Source organism: Otolemur garnettii, unplaced genomic scaffold (genome assembly GCF_000181295.1).
Source record: "Otolemur garnettii isolate 467f Iridium unplaced genomic scaffold, OtoGar3 scaffold00007, whole genome shotgun sequence".
Lineage (NCBI taxonomy): Eukaryota > Metazoa > Chordata > Mammalia > Primates > Galagidae > Otolemur > Otolemur garnettii.
This window is the reverse complement of record NW_003852402.1, coordinates 17,409,817-17,428,825: the sequence shown is the minus strand read 5'-3', so window position 1 is coordinate 17,428,825 and position 19,009 is coordinate 17,409,817. Positions and strand designations below refer to the sequence as shown.

At 43.5% G+C, this 19,009-nt stretch overlaps 2 protein-coding genes across 6 annotated transcripts in view; one reads left to right on the top strand and one right to left on the bottom strand.

Annotated features, from left to right (window-relative positions):
- Positions 1 to 9,776, bottom strand: part of CUNH12orf73 (chromosome unknown C12orf73 homolog) — a 10,544-nt gene extending 768 nt beyond the window's left edge. The window contains exons 1-2 of one of the 2 annotated variants that reach the window (XM_023509210.1): positions 9,713 to 9,776; positions 3,681 to 3,797 (exon numbers count right to left, since the gene is read on the bottom strand). In XM_023509210.1, the coding sequence (XP_023364978.1) occupies positions 3,681 to 3,788 (108 nt within the window). In that variant the 5' untranslated portion in view covers positions 3,789 to 3,797; positions 9,713 to 9,776. Of the gene's footprint in view, positions 1 to 3,680; positions 3,798 to 4,142; positions 4,243 to 9,712 lie in introns of those variants that run through there. The other variant, XM_003783466.3, reaches the window with a different exon arrangement.
- A 155-nt stretch (positions 9,777 to 9,931) lies between these two features.
- Positions 9,932 to 19,009, top strand: part of TDG (thymine DNA glycosylase) — an 18,441-nt gene continuing 9,363 nt past the window's right edge. For 2 of the 4 annotated variants that reach the window (XM_003783293.2, XM_023509209.1), the window contains exons 1-4: positions 9,932 to 10,124; positions 13,399 to 13,541; positions 16,154 to 16,395; positions 17,592 to 17,661. In XM_003783293.2, the coding sequence (XP_003783341.1) occupies positions 10,102 to 10,124; positions 13,399 to 13,541; positions 16,154 to 16,395; positions 17,592 to 17,661 (478 nt within the window). In that variant the 5' untranslated portion in view covers positions 9,932 to 10,101. Of the gene's footprint in view, positions 10,125 to 13,355; positions 13,542 to 16,153; positions 16,396 to 17,591; positions 17,662 to 19,009 lie in introns of those variants that run through there. The other 2 variants (XM_023509208.1, XM_023509207.1) reach the window with 2 other exon arrangements.

The following is a 19,009-nucleotide window of genomic DNA, read 5'->3' as shown; positions in this document are numbered from 1 at the left end:
AAAATAGGTATTAGGAATTAATTCATTTATTCAAAAATATTAAGTGTATATTATTTACAATGCATAAGTCAGTGACCAAAGAAATACGCAATCCTTGTCTTCAAAGAAGGTGGTTGAATAAGACACAAGAAGATGACTTTGAGTGGAAGGCACAGACATGTCAGGGAGCTCCCAAAATAATAGAGATGAAAGCTGGCTGACAATGGCTTAAATGGGTGGTAGCAATGGAGGTGGTGAGAAGTGGTCAGCAGCATCTGAGTGTACTTTTCAGACTGGTCCAGTGGGATCTGAGATCCATGCTGGGTTTCAACCTGAACAACCAGAAGAATAATCACCTCCTCTGATATTCTGATGAGCTGAGCCAGACACCTAGAACCAAGCACCTTTAAGAGTTCTCCCAAAGGGCCAGGCACGATGGCTCACACCTGTAATCCTAGTGCCCTGGGAGGCAGAGGTGGGTAGATTGTTTGAGCTCACGAGTTTGAGACCAGCCTTAGCAAAAGCAAGACCCCATCTCTACTTAAAATAGAAAAACTGAGGCAAGAGGATCGCTTGAGCCCAAAAGTTTGAGGTTACTGTGATCTAAGACACCATGGCACTCTACCCAGGGCGACAGCCTGAGACTCTGTCTCAAAAAAAAAAAAAAAGTTCTCCCTAAGATAACACTGAGCACAACCCCGGACCGTCATCATGGTCCTGTGCTCTGGACTCCAGCGTCAAACTGAAAGACTTGTGCTCAGGCTGTTATAAAAAAGAAAGCAGGTGGTGGTTGTTACAATGGTAGACAGTAATTGCCAGGACTATACCAAAGACACAGTTTAAGAAAATAAATGCCTTGAACATCAGCATCAACATACAGTATCCTACACAGCCATCCATCCTGGACTTCAAGTCCCTACAGAAGTGTCCCACTGCCAAAGTCACTGCCCAATCAGGCTGAGGTGGCCTGAGACCCTTCAGTATGGACCTTTACAGACTGTGGCTTTATGCTGCCTCCCTCAAGGCATGGGTAGCTGATGATAACAACTCTTGTACATCTCCAGTTAAAATAAGAAAGGCTGATCAAAGGTCAAATTCCTAGGACCAAATCCCAGGTATTACTTCCTTTGTGAAGCCTGCCTGATGAGTATTATTGAGCAAGCTAAAGACTGCAACTACATTTCTGTGGAAATGTTCTTGCTACTTTGTCTCCACAAGGTATCTTTGATGCTCCACTAGAACTCACAGGAGAAGCAGTCCAAAGTGGTAAGAGAGCCACTGCAGCTCCTGTTTACTTGTACAAAAACTGTAGGTACATACACCTAAATATAAATATGGGGTTGATAAAAAATATATATGGTATATCCATATTATGAAACACTATGCAATGGTTAGAAAGAAGACAATTTATATAAAGGACAATTCACATAAAAATTGCAGAGGAGTGTGTATATGAACTCCTACTCACCTGGGGAAAAACACTCCATAAACTATAAACTGTGTGTGTGTGTGCACATGTGAGCATTAAACAGCTGTAAAAGTGTGGAAAGATGGCTCAGTGTCTGTGGCTCAGCGGCTAGGGCACCAGGCACATACGCTGGGGCTGGTGGGTTCGAACCCAGCCCGGCCCTGCCAAAAACCACAATGACAACTACAAAAAAAAAAAAAAAAATAGCCTGGCACTGTGGTAGGTACCTGTAGTCCCAACTATTCAGAAGGCTGAGGCAAAAGAATCACGTAAGCCCAAGAGTTTGAGGTTGCCATGAGCTGTGATGCCATAGCATTCTACCCAGGATAACACTGTAAGACTCTGTCTCAAAAAAAAAAACCCAATAAATGGTAGTTACATGTGGAGAGGAGATTGGACAGAGGTCTGTAAGTGGGGAACTTTCACTCCTTACACACTTGAATTCAATTTGAATGTTTTACAAGAGCATTGTCTTATTTTATGAAGAGGAAAAAAAAAGAGAAACACTAAACAGAAAGCTTTGGCTTCACATCCTTAAATCCATGCCTCATTAATCTATGTGACTTTGAAAAACCACTTGCACTCTTCTGAACTTCAGTTTCCTTACCTGAAAACATGGATAAACACCTCCAAAATTACAGTGATAACTGATATTAGAAATACAAAAAGTTGACCTTCTGTGTTACCTGTCCAGGCAAAGTCCAAACAGAAATGAATGAGCTCCCTACACTGTTTTCCAAACCACTACTCAGACCTACAGTGTAAAAGCACATTCTTGTAATTACAGTAGAAAACCTCGATTAAATTGATCACCCAAGGGACTGTAGCAAACTGGGCAATATACAGAGTTGGTAAACATAAAGAAGTAGGTCTATTGTACTGATATGTACATGTGGTGCATGTCTGACGTATGAAAATTAGGTCAACTTGGCTGGGTGCAGGGGCTCACACCTGTAATCCTAGCACTCCAGGAAGCCAAGGCGGGTGGATTGCTTGAGCTCAGGAGTACAAGACCTGAGCTTGAGCAAAAGCAAGACCATCTCTACTAAAAATAGAAAAGAACTGAGGCAAGAGAATCACTTGAGCCCGAGTTGGAGGCTGCTGTGAGTTATGACGCCATAGCACTGCACCCAGGATGACAGCTTGAGACTCTGCCTCAAAATTAAAAACTAGGTTAGGGTAGTGCCTGAGGCTCAGTGGGTAAGGCTCTGGCCCCATATAACGAGGGTGGCGGGTTCAAACCCAGCCCCAGCCAAACTGCAACAAAAAAATAGCCAGGCATTGTGGCAAGCCCCTGTAGTCCCAGCTATTTGGGAGGCTGAGGCAAGAGAATCACGTAAGCCCAGGAGTAGGAGGTTGCTGTGAGCTGTGACACCACAGCACTCTACCAAGGGCAATAAAGTCGGACTCTGTCTCTACAAAAAATTAGGTTAACTTAAGGAAATAGTCATGATAGGGAGATGGTCAACTATGGAGGTTCTACTGTATTTGCACCATATTTGCTCATCTCCACCTCCCCAAGACTGTAATTCCTAAAAAGCACCTTAAATTCCTAGTTCCTAATTCAATGAATACTTACTGAAATGAATTTAAATTTCTCCATGCTCTGAATGCCTATATTCACTAACACAATACATATTTATTGAGCATCTACTACACTCCAGGCTCTTTTCTAGGAGCTTGAGATACAAGAGTAAAACGGAGCTTATACGCTAGCGGTGCAAACTGACAAAGAATAAACAAACAAATGAATAAAATGCAGTAACTGCAAATTGCCACAAGTGCTCTAGGGAAACAAAGGACTGAGAAGGAATAGCAGAGGAGGAATCTTTTGGGAGCTGGCCAAAGGACCCTCATATCTGGAGGGGGATATTGAGCAAAGATCTGAAGTTTAGAAGGAAACCAAGCCACGTTGGGGGCAGAGGGACTGCCAAAGAGAAGCCTGAGTTATGGATTGGTTTGATGAGTTCGAGAGACAGCAAAAAAGCAGGTTTGACTACCAAAGAGGGAACACGGGAGAAATGACAGGGCATAGGCCAGCAGGAGGCAGCGGCCAGACAGTCCGTAGGACCTCACAGTCCACGCGTGGTTCTAGATGCAATAACAAGCCATCAGAAGCCTTTAGGCCCACCCACGACAGATGTAATTCTCATTTCATTTGGGACCGCTTTTGCTGCTGGGGGGAAAATGGAGTGGTCCAGGAGCAGGGACCGAGGGACCCTCCTACACTCACCAGGTCGGGCCGGTAGTACCTGTGCACCACTTCGGCCCCCGCGAACATGGACAGGAGGCTGGCTGCGAACATTTTCAGGTAGGTGCCCATGGGCACACCCGCGGGCATGGTCGGCGGCTGGACGGGGAGGGAAAGGGGCAGTGTGAGAAGGCTCTCCGCTCACGCCTAACTACGCTGCACCGGGGCTGAGCCGCTCCAGGCAGCACCGGCAACAAGCCCGAGGTGCGGAGGGTGCCGAGTGAGAACCATGCCCGCGCCTCGCCTTCCTCGGTTATGACAGGAGGGCACGGAACGGACGAGCGCCCCTTGCAGGCCGAAGCCCAGTCTCGCACCGTTCGTCAGTGCAGGGCGCCTGCAGAGCAGCTCCGCTGAGCGAGCGGAAGGCCCACACCGGCGGTTTCCCCGCGCCCCTAGGTCAGGAAGGGACAAAGAATAACCGGCAATGAAGCACTCCCTACTAACCCCGTAGACGCTTCCAGACAAGAGACTGTACCGCGAAGTGCACAGGCGCTGGGTCGCGGGTCTCTGGGTGGGCGGAAGCGCGCCCACGAGCGGGAGCGGACTGCAAGGGGGCCGGACCGAAAACACAGGGGTCGGAGGCCACGCCGGACTAGACAGCCGGAGCAACGCGGACGTGGGCACGTGACCCCGGCGGAAGTGGGTTTCTGAGATTCGGTTAGTGGTGTCTTTTTGCTCCCTCCAATAACCACTGGTTTTCCAGCCCTGAGCTCCCGGTGCCTCAACCTATAGTTGGATTTTCCTGGCAGATGAGGCGTCTCAGGCTCGACTCTAGATTATTGAATCATTTGTTCTTTACACATTCAAAGGAAATGCATGCGTTTATCCCCTTTTAGGAAGGCTGGAGAGTCACTCATTAAGCCATTTGCGTGCTTTTGAGGTCAAAAGTAAGTGGCTAAAAGCTCTCGCTGTCCTCGTACCTGGCATGTTTTGATGCCTGAAATAAAGCCACATCCAACACCTGTCTATGCCCTTATGTTATCTGTGGTGCTGCTGGGAAAGAAAAAACCTGAAATTCACATTATTTAATCCAGGCATTTTAGTTTTGATTATGGGAACTGATTTTTTTTTTCAAGCAAATAGCACCACTGAATTCTCAAGAATTAAAGTTGGTGTATGACACACAATATACTTATTTAAAAACAATTTTTGGAAGTATATTTGACACACAGTAAACTGCACATAAAGATACAATTTGATAAGGTTTGACACATGTGAGCCCATTACTACAATTAAGATAATGAACATATCCATCATATTCAAAAGTTTCTTTGTGCTTCTTTCTACTCTTTCCCACTTGCCTCATTTCCTAGGTAATCACAGATCTGCTTTCTGTCATTATAGGTTAGTTTGCATTTTCTAGAATGTTATATAGAATGTTATGTAAGTGGAATCCTAAGTATGTACTATTTTTGGCTAGATTGTTCCAGGCACTCGGTTATTTTGAGGTTCACTGCGTTGTTGGATGTATCAGCTCTTCACTCCTTTTTATTGCTGGGTTTATTTATATTAGTTAGTTTGTCCATATACTTTATCTGTTTTGCTTGCTTCCAGTAGTGGGTGTGAAAATAAATAAAATGTAAAAGCTGTTGCAATCCCTAAAAATACTTTGGGCCTTGAGAGAGAGGTGACTGTGATCTTGCGACTTCCATTCTCAGATTATAGATTAACTCACTTTTTTACTTTTCTTCTGTACAAAGACTAGAAAGACTCAAACCGTGTTAGAGACAAAAATCTCCTGCCTTCTTAATTTATGCCCCTTGTTATAGAATAATTTACCCTTTGTTATCCTGCTTTGTTTAGACTAGATGACAGAAAACCCATGACAATTATACCATCTGTTAAAAAAAAGGGGGGGGTGGGGGTTTAAATGTACCCATCCGGAAAAGAAACACAGCCTGTAATCAATCAAATTGATTATGTGCCGATCCCTTATGAATAAAATTGTAATCCTGCTAAAACTCCTCTGTCTCTGCCTATATAAACAAAATATTAACTTTCCTACTTCAGAACTCTGACTCTATTCCTTTAGAGTTGGTTTTTCTGGGTGGTCCATCCTCATACTTTGTTCCTGAATAAATTCTCTTTAAACTAGATTCTGAACCTTTTGATTATTTTAGGTTGGAATTGGCTAATAGAAATAAAGCTGCTATGACTATGAATTATCAAATTCATCAAAATCATCAAAGTACTTTTCATTGTACTTGTACAATTTTACATTCCTACCAGCACAGTTATAATTCCTTTACATCCTCTCCAGTATTTGCTCTGGTTAGTCTTTATAATTTTAGCCATTCTAATGTGTGGTAATGGTTTCTTATTTTGATTTTAATTTGACTCATGGGCTCAGTGCCTGTGGCTCAAGTGGCTAAGGCATCAACCACATACACCTAAGGTGGCGGGTTCAAATCCAGCCTGGGCCCACCAAACAACAATGACAGCTGCAACCAAAAAAATAGCCGGGCGTTGTGGCAGGTGCCTGTGGTCCCAGCTACTTGGGAGGCTGAGGCAGGAGACTCGCTTGAGCCCAGGAGTTGGAGGTTGCTATGAGCTGTGATGCGACAGCACTCTACCCAGGGGGACAGCTTGAGGCTCTGTCTCAAAAAAAAAAAAAAAATTTGACTCATGACTAATGATTCAGATATTCATGTGCAAAAAAATAAAATAAAATAACTGAGGCCAGGGTGCTGGCTCGACAACTGTAATCCTAACATTCTGAGATGCTGAGGCGAGTGGATTGCCTGAGCTCAGGAGTTTGAGACCAGCCTGAGCAAGAGTGAGGACACCCCCCCTCCCCGAAAATAATCTGGCATTGTGGCAGGTGCCTGTAGTCCCAGCTACTTGGGAAGCTGAAGCAAGAGGATCTCAAGCCCAAGAGTTTGAGGTTGTTGTGAGCTATGACACGTGGCACATTAGCCTGGGTAACAGAGTGAGACTCTGTCTCAAAACAGAAAAAGAACTTAGACATGTATTTCACATTATATTAAAAAATCAAAATGGATCATAGGCATTCGTGAACTTATACAGTCATACGTCACATAACACTCAACTGATGATTAACCTAATACATGATGGTCACCCCATCATAGCTCACAGCAACCTCAAACTCTTGGGCTTTAGTGATCCTCTTTGCCTCAGCCTCCCAAGTAACTGAGACTTCAGGTGCCAGCAACAATGCCTGGCTATTTTTAGAGGAGGGGTCTCACTCTTGCTCAGGCTGGTGTCAAACTCCTGAGCTTAAGAAATCCTCCTGCCTCAACCTCCTGAGTAGCTGTGACTACAGGTGCCCACCACAATGCCTCACCTAGTTTTTCTATTTTTAGAAGAGACAGGGCCTCACCCTTGCTCAGGTTGGTCTCAAACTCCTGGGCTCAAGCCATCCTCCAGTCTTGTCCTCCCAGAATATTAGGATCACAGTTGTGAGCCAACATACCGAGCATAAAAATAATTCTTATAATTTAGGGTAGCCTGAGTGTACAGTGTTTATAGAGGCTACACTAGTACACAGTAATATCCTAGACCTTCACATTCACTCACCACTTATTCACATACACCCAGGTCAACTTTCAACCTTGCAAATTCCATTCATGGTAGATGCCCTATACATTTTTTATCTTTAATACCATATTTTTGCTATACCTTTCCTATGTTTAGATAGACAAATACTTACCATTGTGTTACAATTGCTGACAGTATTCAGTATGGTAATATGCTGTACAGGTTGTAACTGAGGAGTAATAGCTTATACCATATAGCCCAGGTGTGTGCACATAGTAAGCTATACTGTCTAGGTTTGTAAAAGTACACACTACAATGTTCACACAGTGATGAAATCAACTAACAATGCATTTCTCAGAACATATCCCTATTGTTAAGTGATGCAACACTGTGTTTTCATGTACTTCCATTTTCTTTAAGTATTTGTTCAAATCTTTTGCCAGTTTTAAAAACTGAGTCATTTTCTTATGAATTTTGAATGTCCTTTATCAGATATAACCTGCAAATATTTTCTCCCAGTCTACAGCTTGCCTTTTAACAGTGTTTTGAAGAGCAGAAGTATTTAATTTTAATGGTCTAATTTACCATTTTTATTTCAGATTAATATGAGGGTACAAATGATTAGGTTGCACTGTTTACATTTCTAAGGTAAAGTTCCAAGTAGTAGTTGGGCCCGTCACCTGGGGGTGTGCTGTATGCTGACACTGTGCCCTTTATATGAGAGCTTACCAACCCCGCAGATCTCCCCAGTTTTCTTTTTTATGGACAATGCCTTTTATATTAAAGAACTTCAACTCAGGGTCATAAACCTCCCAGAGTGCTGGGATTACACCCTGCCCAGCCCAGCATTTTTTAAAAAAATAGATGTCATTTATCAATCCTGAGGAAGTTTCTAAGGAAGGTCCCTTCTATTCCTTGATTGCTGAAAATTTTTATTAGAAATGAATGTTGGGCCAGACACAGTGGCTCACGCCTGTAATCCTAGCACTCTGAGAGGCCAAGGCCGGTGGATTGCCTGAACTCAGGAGCTGGAGACCAGCTTCAGCCAGAGTGAAAGCCCCTGTCTCTAAAAATAGCCAGGCATTGTGGAGGGCACCTGTAGTTCCAGCTGCTCGGGAGGCTGAGGCAAATGAATCTTGTAAGCCCAAAAGTTGGAGGTTGCTATGAGCTATGACGCCACCACACTCTACCCAGGGAGACAAAGTAAGAATGTGTTCCAAAAAAAAAAAAAAAAGTGAATATTGGATTTTTGTTAAATGCTTAATCTGCATCTACTGAGATGATCAAACATTTTTCTTAAAAAAGCTGTTAATGTATTATATTGATTGATTTTCAAATGTTAAACCAATCTTTTGCTATTCAGATAAACTTCAGTTGGTCATGGTCCTTTTATATATTGATTCAATTTGGTAATTTCATCAGGATTTTTACATCCACCTTCATGTAGGTATTGGTGTCAACTTGCCTGGGCCATAATCTACAGATGTGTAGTCAAACATTATGCTAGATGTTTCTGTAAGGGTGTTTTAGGGTGAGATTTAACATTTAAGTGGGGAAACTTTGAGTAAAGCTGATTGCCCTCCATCATGTGAGTGGATTTCATCCAGTCAGTTGAAGACATGAATAAAACAAAAGATTGACTTTCCTGCAACAGGGAATTCTCTAGATAAGACGATGGCCTTCTCAGTTTTTCTATTTTTTTAGTAGAGATGAGGTCTCACTCTTGCTCAGGTTGGTCTCAACTCCTGAGCTCAAGCGATCCACCTGCCTCAGCCTCCCTGAGTGCTAGGATTACAGGCGTGAGCCACAACAGTTTTAAATTGGGAGTGGAAAGAGATACCACGTCCATCATACTGCCTCCTTGTAATAGACTAAAAAGACTGGAATGATAGAGTCAAACTCGGTCCAAACAGGGTGGATCCATCTATAAGAATCAACATCCTACCTTTTCGAGCCAGATGCCCTACATAGGAAAGGTCAACAGACCAACCCTCACCCTTCGAAGAGATGTCCAACCCAGGAAAAGGAATGTTCCAACTCCCACCTTTCCGACTTGTAAAACCCCCATCTGCCATCGCTCACGTGTAGATGTCTTCCGGGTTGGAGATCCCACCCCACCCCACCTGCACCCAAGTGAAATAAAGCCATCTTAATTTAAATAGGGAGTGGAAAGGACTACATAACGCTTGAGAGGTTATGGACCCAAAAGGAGAAACATTACTCCCAGGCGGGAGACGAAAGGAGAACGGAGTTCCAGTTCTGTGCGGTCAAAGTGGCCTCTATTCCACTTGGGTGCAGGTGAGTGAAAATCTAAAAAGGAATTCCACCCATGGGCTATGGAGGATGGGGATTTAAAGGGTCAGAGAGGCAGGGACTGGTACATTCATTACTTCCCGGGTGGGACATGCAGTCGAGGACGGGACAGTTCTACCTGGGCAGGTCGACCCTACGAATGTTGAGAAGCATAAACGCCCCAGCTACACAGCCCCCCCAGTGAACTTGACCCTTTCACTCACCCCCAAAATTCACAGCGGACAAAAGCTGACGTCAGACGAGCTCCCCACCCCTTTCTGTCCTCCACCTTTCCCGAAAGGCCAAGCGGCGGAGCTGGGGCGCCCAACAAGAAGGGGGCGAGCGTGATTGGGCTGCCCGGCGTCACGTGACGCTCACTGCGCGGGGAACTCGGCTCTGGGAGGCGGAAGTGCCGCGCGGAAGGGGGGCCCTTTGAGAGTGTGCAGTAGAGGGTTGGGGGAGGAGCTTGGGGCCAGCTGCTGTCCGGGTCCTGCCAGCAATCGGGTCCTAGTCTGTACTGCTGTCGTATCACCCTGTGTACGCCGCCATACCATAGAGACTGGTCGTCTGTTTGCCTGGCAGGTGAAGCCGCCCGCTCGAGTGGCCTCGGGGAATGGAAGCTGAGAACACTGGCAGGTAAAGCCGGGGCGGAGCGACGCCTTCTTCTCCCACCCTTCCCGCGCGGGTCGCGGCGGGGCTGGGCGGCGGGCGAGCGCGCGCACGCACGCAGGGGTCTTTAAACGCCGTGGCCGGAGCACAAAGGCCGGCGCCGCGCTGCGCATGCGTACTGCTAGGCCGGTATTCACCGGCCGGCAGCCCCGGCCACTCCCGGGAGGTACCTGTTTCACCTGGGTACCTCTGTGGTCACTCCCGGTAACCACCCGGGGCTGGTCCCGATGCCGTTCTTGGCAGTGTCTATTTTCACCCATCGTTACCTTGCGTAGAGATGTAAAGATCTAGTATTATATAATCCCAACTCCACGAGTTTTCATTTTAAATTAGTAAATTATTGGCTTACTCAAAGGGTCACAGATTAGATAGCATTACTATGGGCATAGGAAAAACAATCTAATAATTGTCTTTTGAGTTGTTCGGTGGTCGTAGGGATGGTTTTAAGAGTCTGTTCTTAAAATACCCTTTAGGGGAGTGTTAGATACGGCAGGACGTTTTGCAAAAGCAGAGGTTTAGAGATTTGAACTCCTGGTGGAAAACTAAATTAAAAAATACAAATATGTCAGGGTCTTTAAAAAGAAGGTTTACATTGTAATCCAATACTCTCAGACCTAATGAAGAATTATCTTGACTCTCAGTGGCTCATGGGAGCTGAATTTAGACAAGATTAGAGACCTCTTTTTTTTTTTTTTTAAAGAGAGAGAGTTTCATTATGTTGCTCTCAGTAGAGTGCAATGGCATCACAGCTCACAGCAACCTCCCAACTCTTGGGCTTAAGCAATTTTCTTGCCTCAGCCTCCGAAGTATCTGGGACTACAGGGACTCGCCACAACGCCTGGATTTTTTTTTTGTTGTACTTGTCCTGTTTAGCTGGCCCAGGTTGGAACCCGCCAGCCTAGCAGTAGGTGGCTGATGCCCTAACCCCTGAGCTACGGGCATGGAGCCAAGACAAGAGACTTAGATGGTTCCGTTCTTGTCTGTAAGATGAAGAAATATCTGGAACTTGGTTCTGACATGCTATGACTTGGTATTGTATAGAATTGTCACACTAATGTGACTAAAATAAATTGTCTTAGAGTTAGGAAAAGAGATACCTGTAGGTAAAGGGTGGACTTTATTCTAACTTTAGGGATCAGACCATGGATTAAATTACTCCAGTTCTTTCTCAGAAGAATTTTACAAATAAACAAGAGAATTCATTAGAACTCATAGAAAGCTCTCTCATCCATGTGTTATCTTTGGTGCAGAATTGAAACTTCGGCAAAACCTACCATTTAACAAATTATACATTGTAAGACCATGTCAATATAACGGGACTGTAGTACACTGGTTAGCTAAAAGCCGTGATTTACAATATCTTCAAAGGGCAATAGGCCATTTTTTATTTTGGCTTATAAAGCTTTCATCTCCAGGAAATATGGAAAATTCTGTATAATAAAAGGTTTATCCTTAGAGGTAAATGAAATATCTCAGACCCCAGGAAATCCTTAGCAAGTATATTTCTGTCAACTTTGACTTTGTGCTAATCAAGAAATGATATGCTATGTATAATATACTTTTTGTTTTGGAAGATTAATTTCAAACTATTTAAAGAGGCTGGACACAGTGGGCCAAACCTGTAATCCTAGCATTCTGAGAGGTTGAGGCAGGTACATTGCTTGAGCTCAGGAGTTCAAGACCAACATGAACAAGAGTGAGACCTCCATCTCTACTAAAAATAGAAAAACTATCCCTAATCAAATCAGAACCACCCGAGATATCACCTAACCACAGTAACAGTAGCCCACCTCACAAATTACCAAAGTTGTGGATGTGGAGAGATGGGATCACTTTTACAGTTGGTAGGTCTACAAACTCATATAGTCTCTTTGGAAAGAAGTATGTCTCACGCCCGTAATCCTAGCATATTGGGAGGCCAAGGCAGGTGGATTGCCTGAGCTCATGAGTTGGAGACCAGCCTGAGCCAGAGTAAGACCCTCATCTCTTAAAAAATAGCTGAGTGTTGTGGCAGGCACCTGTAGTCCCAGCCTCTCGGGAGGCTAAGGCAAGAGAATCACTTGAGACCAAGAGTTTGATGTTGCTGTGAGCTATGATGCCACAGCACTCTACCGAGGGTGACAAAGTGAAACTCTGTCTCAAAAAAAAAAAAAATAGTAGTTTATTTGGCTCCTAGGTCTTGAATCTGAGAAGTCCCACACCAACGGGTTACATCTGGTGAGGGCCTTCCTCCTGCATCATACCATGGCGGAAGGCATCACATGACCAGAGAGGAGACAGGAAGGGGATTGAACTCATGCTATTGTCAGGAACCCACTCCTGAGATAATCCATTGATCAATTCCTGGGGGCAGAGCCCTCATGACCTAATCATCTCTTAAATGATCACCTAATCCTTTCACATTGTTACAGCAAGGATTAAGTTTTCAATATATGAACTTTGGAAGACACATTCAAACTATAGCAGTAGCAAAAACAATAAAAAAGGCTCTGCCCCTGTGGCTCAAGTAGCTAAGGCGCCAGCCACATACACCTAAGGTGGTGGGTTTGAATCCAGCCTGGGCCCGCCAAACAACAATGATGGCTGCAACCAAAAAATAGCCAGGCATTGTGACGGGCGCCTGTGGTCCCAGCTACTTGGGAGGCAGAGGCAGGAGACTCACTTGAGCCCAGGAGTTGGAGGTTGCTGTGAGCTGTGATGCCATGGAATTCTACCCAGGGGGACAGCTTGAGGCTCTGTCTCAGAAAAAAAAAAAACCACCAAGAAAAAACAAATCTCAACAATAAATAAGTAAACAGGCAAATGAACCAAAAGAGAACTTTAAGGTTGATTGGAGATCTCTGTGACAAGGTGGTTAAATACTGAAAGTAGCCACGGAATTTGAATCTGTGGACATTTTTAACTCTGTGTGGGTTGACAGACCTTTCAAGTCTATCTACTAGAAAATTCCCATGATCTCATTTCAGGGAAAGTGCAGGCTAACTTGACAGTTCTGGTAAGTTTTATTGGTTACGCATCTTATCATTAAACTGTGTGAAAGTTAATATTTGGTCAGGAAGCACTCAGTAAAGGTTGAGTGAATTTGTTGTACATGTGGGAATAGATCTTCCTCCTCTCTCTCCTCTCTGTTATCTATCATAAAATATTGAGGTCCTGACAGTTTTCTGATAGGTGATGGCACAAACTTACACTTGGGTTAAATGTTATCACCATTATATCTTATTCTTAATTGTTCTTTCAGCTATTCCCTTCAGCCACCTCCAGGTTTCTATACCTTTCCGTTTCAACAAATGATGGCTGAAGCTCCTAATGTGGCACTCCCGAGTGAAGAGCACATGCCAGCAGAAGTTCCAGCGCCTGCTCCTGCTCAGGAACCTGTACAAGGTAGTTTTCACCATGATAGTTTAGAAAATTAGCCAGGCACGGTAGCTCATGATGGTAATCCTAGCAGTCTTGGGAGGCTGAGGTGGGTGGATCACCTGAGCTCAATAGTTGGAGACCAGCCTAAGCAAGAGCAAGGCCCCAGCTCTAAAAATGGCCAGGTGTTGTTGGAGGGGCCCTATAGTCTCAGCTACTCGGGAGGCGGAGGCAAGAGGACCTCTTAAACCCAGGAATTTGAGGTTGCTCTGAGATATGATGCCACAGCAATAGAGTGAGACCCTGTCTCAAAAAAGAGAAGGTTTAGGGTGGCATCCGTGGCTCAGAGGAGTAGGACATTGGACCTATACACCGGAGGTAGCAGGTTCAAACCCAGCCCCTGGCCAAAAACTGCAAAAAAAAAAAAAAGGAAAAGAAAGTGAGAAGGTTTAAAGAATGAATTTTGCTCTATTCTAGTGTTAAAAGACTTACTCTTTAAGTATTTATTATGTGCTAAGCACTCTGATAGGTTCTGGAGGGTAAAAGAACATGGATTCTGCCCTCAGATATCTCATAATCTAGTAGAAGAATGTAATGAGTAAACACACATTCCATCTCTGCACCCTACATGGTGGAGAGGAGCACAGGTGGATGCCCTCGAGGTCATGGGGTTGGCACCTAACTCTGAAGCCCCAGAGGCTGCTTCCAAGAGGCAAGAAATAACATAGAGCTCTGAAACTGCACAGGTGAGGAGACTTCAGCCCCATGAAGAATGGAGTGGGGAAGAGCCCAGGCTGAAGAAGCAGCATGTTCAAGGCACAGACATGCAGAAACATGGCTGAGTCAAATGCTGAGGGTTCTGTGCCCTTTAAGTCTAGAGTGTAGCAAAGAACTAGTGAGAGGCAAGGCTGGGGGGGAGAGGGGCAGTTGGGGCTTGTTTTTTTATCCTAAAGAATGTATATTCTATCCTGAGGGCAATGGGGAGCTATTGAGAGAATATAAGCAAAAGGATAGCTTAAATAGATCAGCATTAAAAAAAATTAGTCTATAGCCAGGTATTGTGGGAGGTGCCTGTAGTCCCAGCTACTTGGGAGGCTGAGGCAAGAGAATCGCTTAAACCCAAGAGTTTGAGGTTTTGTGAGCTGTGATGCCACGGTACTCTACTAAGGCATAGTGAGACATAGTGAGACTCTGTCTCAAAAAAAAAAAAAAAAAAATAATAATTTAATCTGGAAATATTGTAAAGGATAGATTGGGTTGTAGAGAGGAAGACAGAACTTGGAAACAAGGAGTGGATTAAAGACTGAATATATGGGGAAGAAACAAAGATTTGAAAGGGTGGGAAAAAACAGGAAGTACTTCAGAGGTAGAATGAGAGAGAAAGAGAGGAGTCCAGAAGTAACTCCCAGGTTGCTGGCATGGGCAGTTGGATAAACAAGATGCCATTCACCAAGGTGGAGAAAACTAGAGGAAAAAGAGAAGGTTGGGCTGGGAGGGTAGATGGAGGGGAGGAATGATTTTCTCCAATATGTATATGAGAAACATGCTCAGAGTTCTGGTCTGCGATTCCGAGAACACACCTAACTCCATCTCTGAACCAGGACTTCCCCAGCTACAAGCCAGTGGTGGTGGATCCTTGGCATGGGGAATATGCTAAACCAGTATGAGGCAGAAGAGAGGAAGAACTGCCTTGCTTCTGCCAGGCTTGGTTGGGAAAATGCCAAGCAGGAGTAGAATGGGGTAGAGGCCTGAAAAATTAGGAACAATGTTGAAGAACTGAGGGTAAGAAATCCAGGTTGGTGGTTTTCAACCATGGGTGATTTTACACCCCAAGAGACATTCAAGTATTTTCAACCATGGGTGATTTTACACCCCAAGAGTATTGCTTGGAGACACTTTCAATTTTCAAGGCTAGCAGGATGCTACTGGCATCTGGTAGGTTGGGGTCAGTGTGTTAGTAAATATTCTGTAATGTGCAAGATAGCCATCTACAACAAAAAATTATTTTCGCCTCAATGTTAGTGTGGAGATTGAGAAACGCTGCTTGAAGTCTCAAGGCCAGATCCCTGATCTTGCCTTTTGAAAAATATTGCCAGTCCAGAGATTTCATTCTTAGCACCTTTAAATTCACCTGAGTATAGCACATAATATACCTTGTAATCTCTAAATTAAGTCTACAAACCATTTGAAGTTTTCTACTACCTGAAATTGTAGGGAAATTGAGTTAAAATGTTTCCCTTCTTTCCTGTTTTTCTATTTATTCACATATTTGTTTACTTATTTATGTTACTTACATTTAGAATTCCTATAAAATGCCACATAGATACTGTCTATCCCTGGAGAGATCAAGATGCCGAGTAAGATTGTGTAGACAGTCAGGCTGTAGTTATCACGGCTGTTTCTTCCTAAGAGCAGCTAGAGGAGGAAGGAGACTGGGGTTGGGGCCTGTAAGACCCAGTTCTAGGGTGAAAGAAGCTGAAGTTATTGCAGAGGAGACAACTTAAGGTGTGAATACAAGAGCTTATTTTAAGGGAGATGGGTAACAAGGGTATTAATACGATACTTTTCTGGGAGTGAAGTCAAAAAAGTTTTTAAGTTAAGATGTTCTGCATTTGCATTCTGGAATCATTGTGTTTCAGAGGCGCCAAAAGGAAGGAAAAGAAAATCTAGAACAACAGAACCAAAAAAACCAGTGGAACCCAAAAAACCTGCTGAGTCAAAAAAATCTGGCAAGTCCCCAAAAGCAAAAGACAAGCAAGAAAAAATTACGGACACGTTTAAAGTGAAAAGAAAAGTGGACCGTTTTAATGGTGTTTCAGAAGCTGAACTTTTGACCAAGACTCTTCCTGATATCTTGACCTTCAATCTGGACATCGTCATTGTAAGGATTTTTGTCTTTGTTTGATTATATAAATAGGATGGGAGGGTAGCTTTATTTAACAGTTGTTTCTGTAAATAGCATTTTGCTGAAAAGAACCTTTTCCAAGGATCCTTTCGGTGGTAAGTAGTGTTACCTTCACGAAGTTTTGTTATTAATTATATGGGAGTGCTTAAAGGGGTGAGGACCAGATTGGGGCTTGGGTTCAAATCCTGTTACAGATATGACTTTGGACAGCCTTAACCTTTCTAAACACCAGTTTCCTCATGAACAAATTGGGAGTGATAAAAATACCTCCCTGTTTGGTTGCAATTAAATGAAATAATCCATGTACATTACTTAGATTGCATGATACCTGTGACAGGGCTGATCTTGAACTTTTATTTTTGTCAGTAACTATAACACGTATCCGTGTATGAACACTTGTGTAGGTAACATGGAGTAAGCTACTTGCTGGGAGTTAAGAACCATGAGCTTTTCTTGCCCTCTGTAGAGAGCAATGGCATCATAGCTCACAGCAACCTCAAACTCTTGAGCTCAAGTGATTCTCTTGCCTCAGCCTTACTAGTAGCTGGGACTACAGGTGCCCTCCACAATGCCTGGCTATTTTTTTGTATGTTTTGCAGGCGCAGGCCAGTTTTGAACCCACCAGCCCCAGTGCACAGAGCCGGCCCCCTAACCACTGAGCTATTGGCACTCAGCCTGGTTTTTGTTTTTGTTTTGGAGACAGAATCTCACTTGGTTGCCCTTTGTATAGTGTCATGGCATCATAGTTCACAACAACCTCAAACTCTTGAGCTCAAGTGATTCTCTTGCCTCAGCCTCCTGAGTAGCTGGGACTACAGATGCCTGGCACAAAACCCATTTATTTTTTGAGATGAGATCTCACTCCGGCTCAGGATGGTCTTGAACCTGTGAGCTCAGGCAATCCACCTGCCTCTGTCTGCCAAGTGCCAGAATCACAGGCATCAGCCACCATGCCCAGCCCAAGTCAAACTGGTTTTTAAGAACAATAGCAAAACTTATCTGTGTACAATACTTTGTTCAAGCCAAGAGTAGTAATTGACAAATGATATTGCTTATGATACTGATATTGCTTATGGATTTTGATCAATTCAGTTCTGTTCACCACTTCTCCATAGAAACCTTAAAGCTTAAGACCTAACTTCTAAGACTAAAATGTATAATTTTGTTTATAGATTGGCATAAACCCAGGACTCATGGCTGCTTACAAAGGGCATCATTACCCTGGACCTGGAAACCATTTTTGTAAGTGGCCATTTTTATTACTAATTTACTTTTAAGTTAAGTTACATATCTTTGTTTATAGAGTTTTTTTAAATTGTATTTTTAAAAAGAAAGAGACCATGTAAATATACATTCATGTTTCATGGTCTCTGTGTGTATGTGATAATAAAGTATAAAATGGTATACACCATTAACATTTTGGTATATTAGAGTAGAAGTAGTACTTCATGAAGTACTGTGAAGTAGTACTATGAAGAAGTACTTTACCTTTTGTTGGAATTGTTTTTAATGAGTTTTACTAATTTTTTTCTTTTTTGAGACAGTCGGCCTATGTAGCCCTCGGTAGAGTGCTGTGACATCACTGTTCACAGCAACCTCCAACTCTTGGGCTCAGGCGATTCTCTTGCCTCAGCCTCCCAAGTAGCTGGGACTACAGGCACCTGTTACAATGCCTGGCTATTTTGTTTTGTTGTTTTTGTTGTCATTGTTTAGCAGGCCCAGGCTGGGTTTGAACCTACCAGCCCTGGTGCATGTGGCCCGCACCCTAACCACTGAGCTACAGGCACCAAGCCAGAGTTTTACTAATCTTATTAAATGATTTTTCTTTTTTCGGAAAAGACAGGGTCTCATTCCCTCACCCAGGTTAGAGTGCAGTAGTGTGATCATAGCTCACTATAACTTTAAACTCCTGACTCATTCAGTCCTCCCACCTCTGCCTCCCAAGTAGCTAGGACTATAGGCATGTGCCACCACGCTGGGTAATTTTTAAATTTTTCATAGGTCTTGCTGGGTTGCCTAGACTGGTCTCAAATTTCTGGCCTCAAGCATTTCCCCTAGCCTCAACCTCCCAAGGGCTGTGATTACAAGTGTGAGCCACTGAGCCTAGCCTAAATTATTTTTTAAAAATTGATATCTATAGACATAGTAATAATAGTACATCTTTGTGGCAACACAGAATACTGAGTTTTCTACATTTTTGTTGATTTCCTAGGGGAGCAGAAAATAGTAGTAAAGACTCATACTTCTTTTTTTTAATATCATTAACATTTTATTTTACTTTATTTTATTTATTTTTGAGATAGAGTTTTACTCTTTTGCCTTAGGCTGAAGAGCTGTGGCATCATAGCTCACAGCAACTTCAAACTCTTAGACTCAAATGATCCTCCTGCCTCAGCCTCCTAAGAAACTGGAACCACAGGCACCTGCTACAATGCCCAGCTAATTTTTCTGGGTTTTTTTTTCTTTTTTAATAGAGATGGAGTCTTTCTCTTTCTCAGGCTGGTCTCAAAACTCCTGACTTCAAGCAATCCCCCCATCTTAGCCTCCTAGAATGCTAGAATTAAGACTTACACTTTTTTTTTTTTTTTTT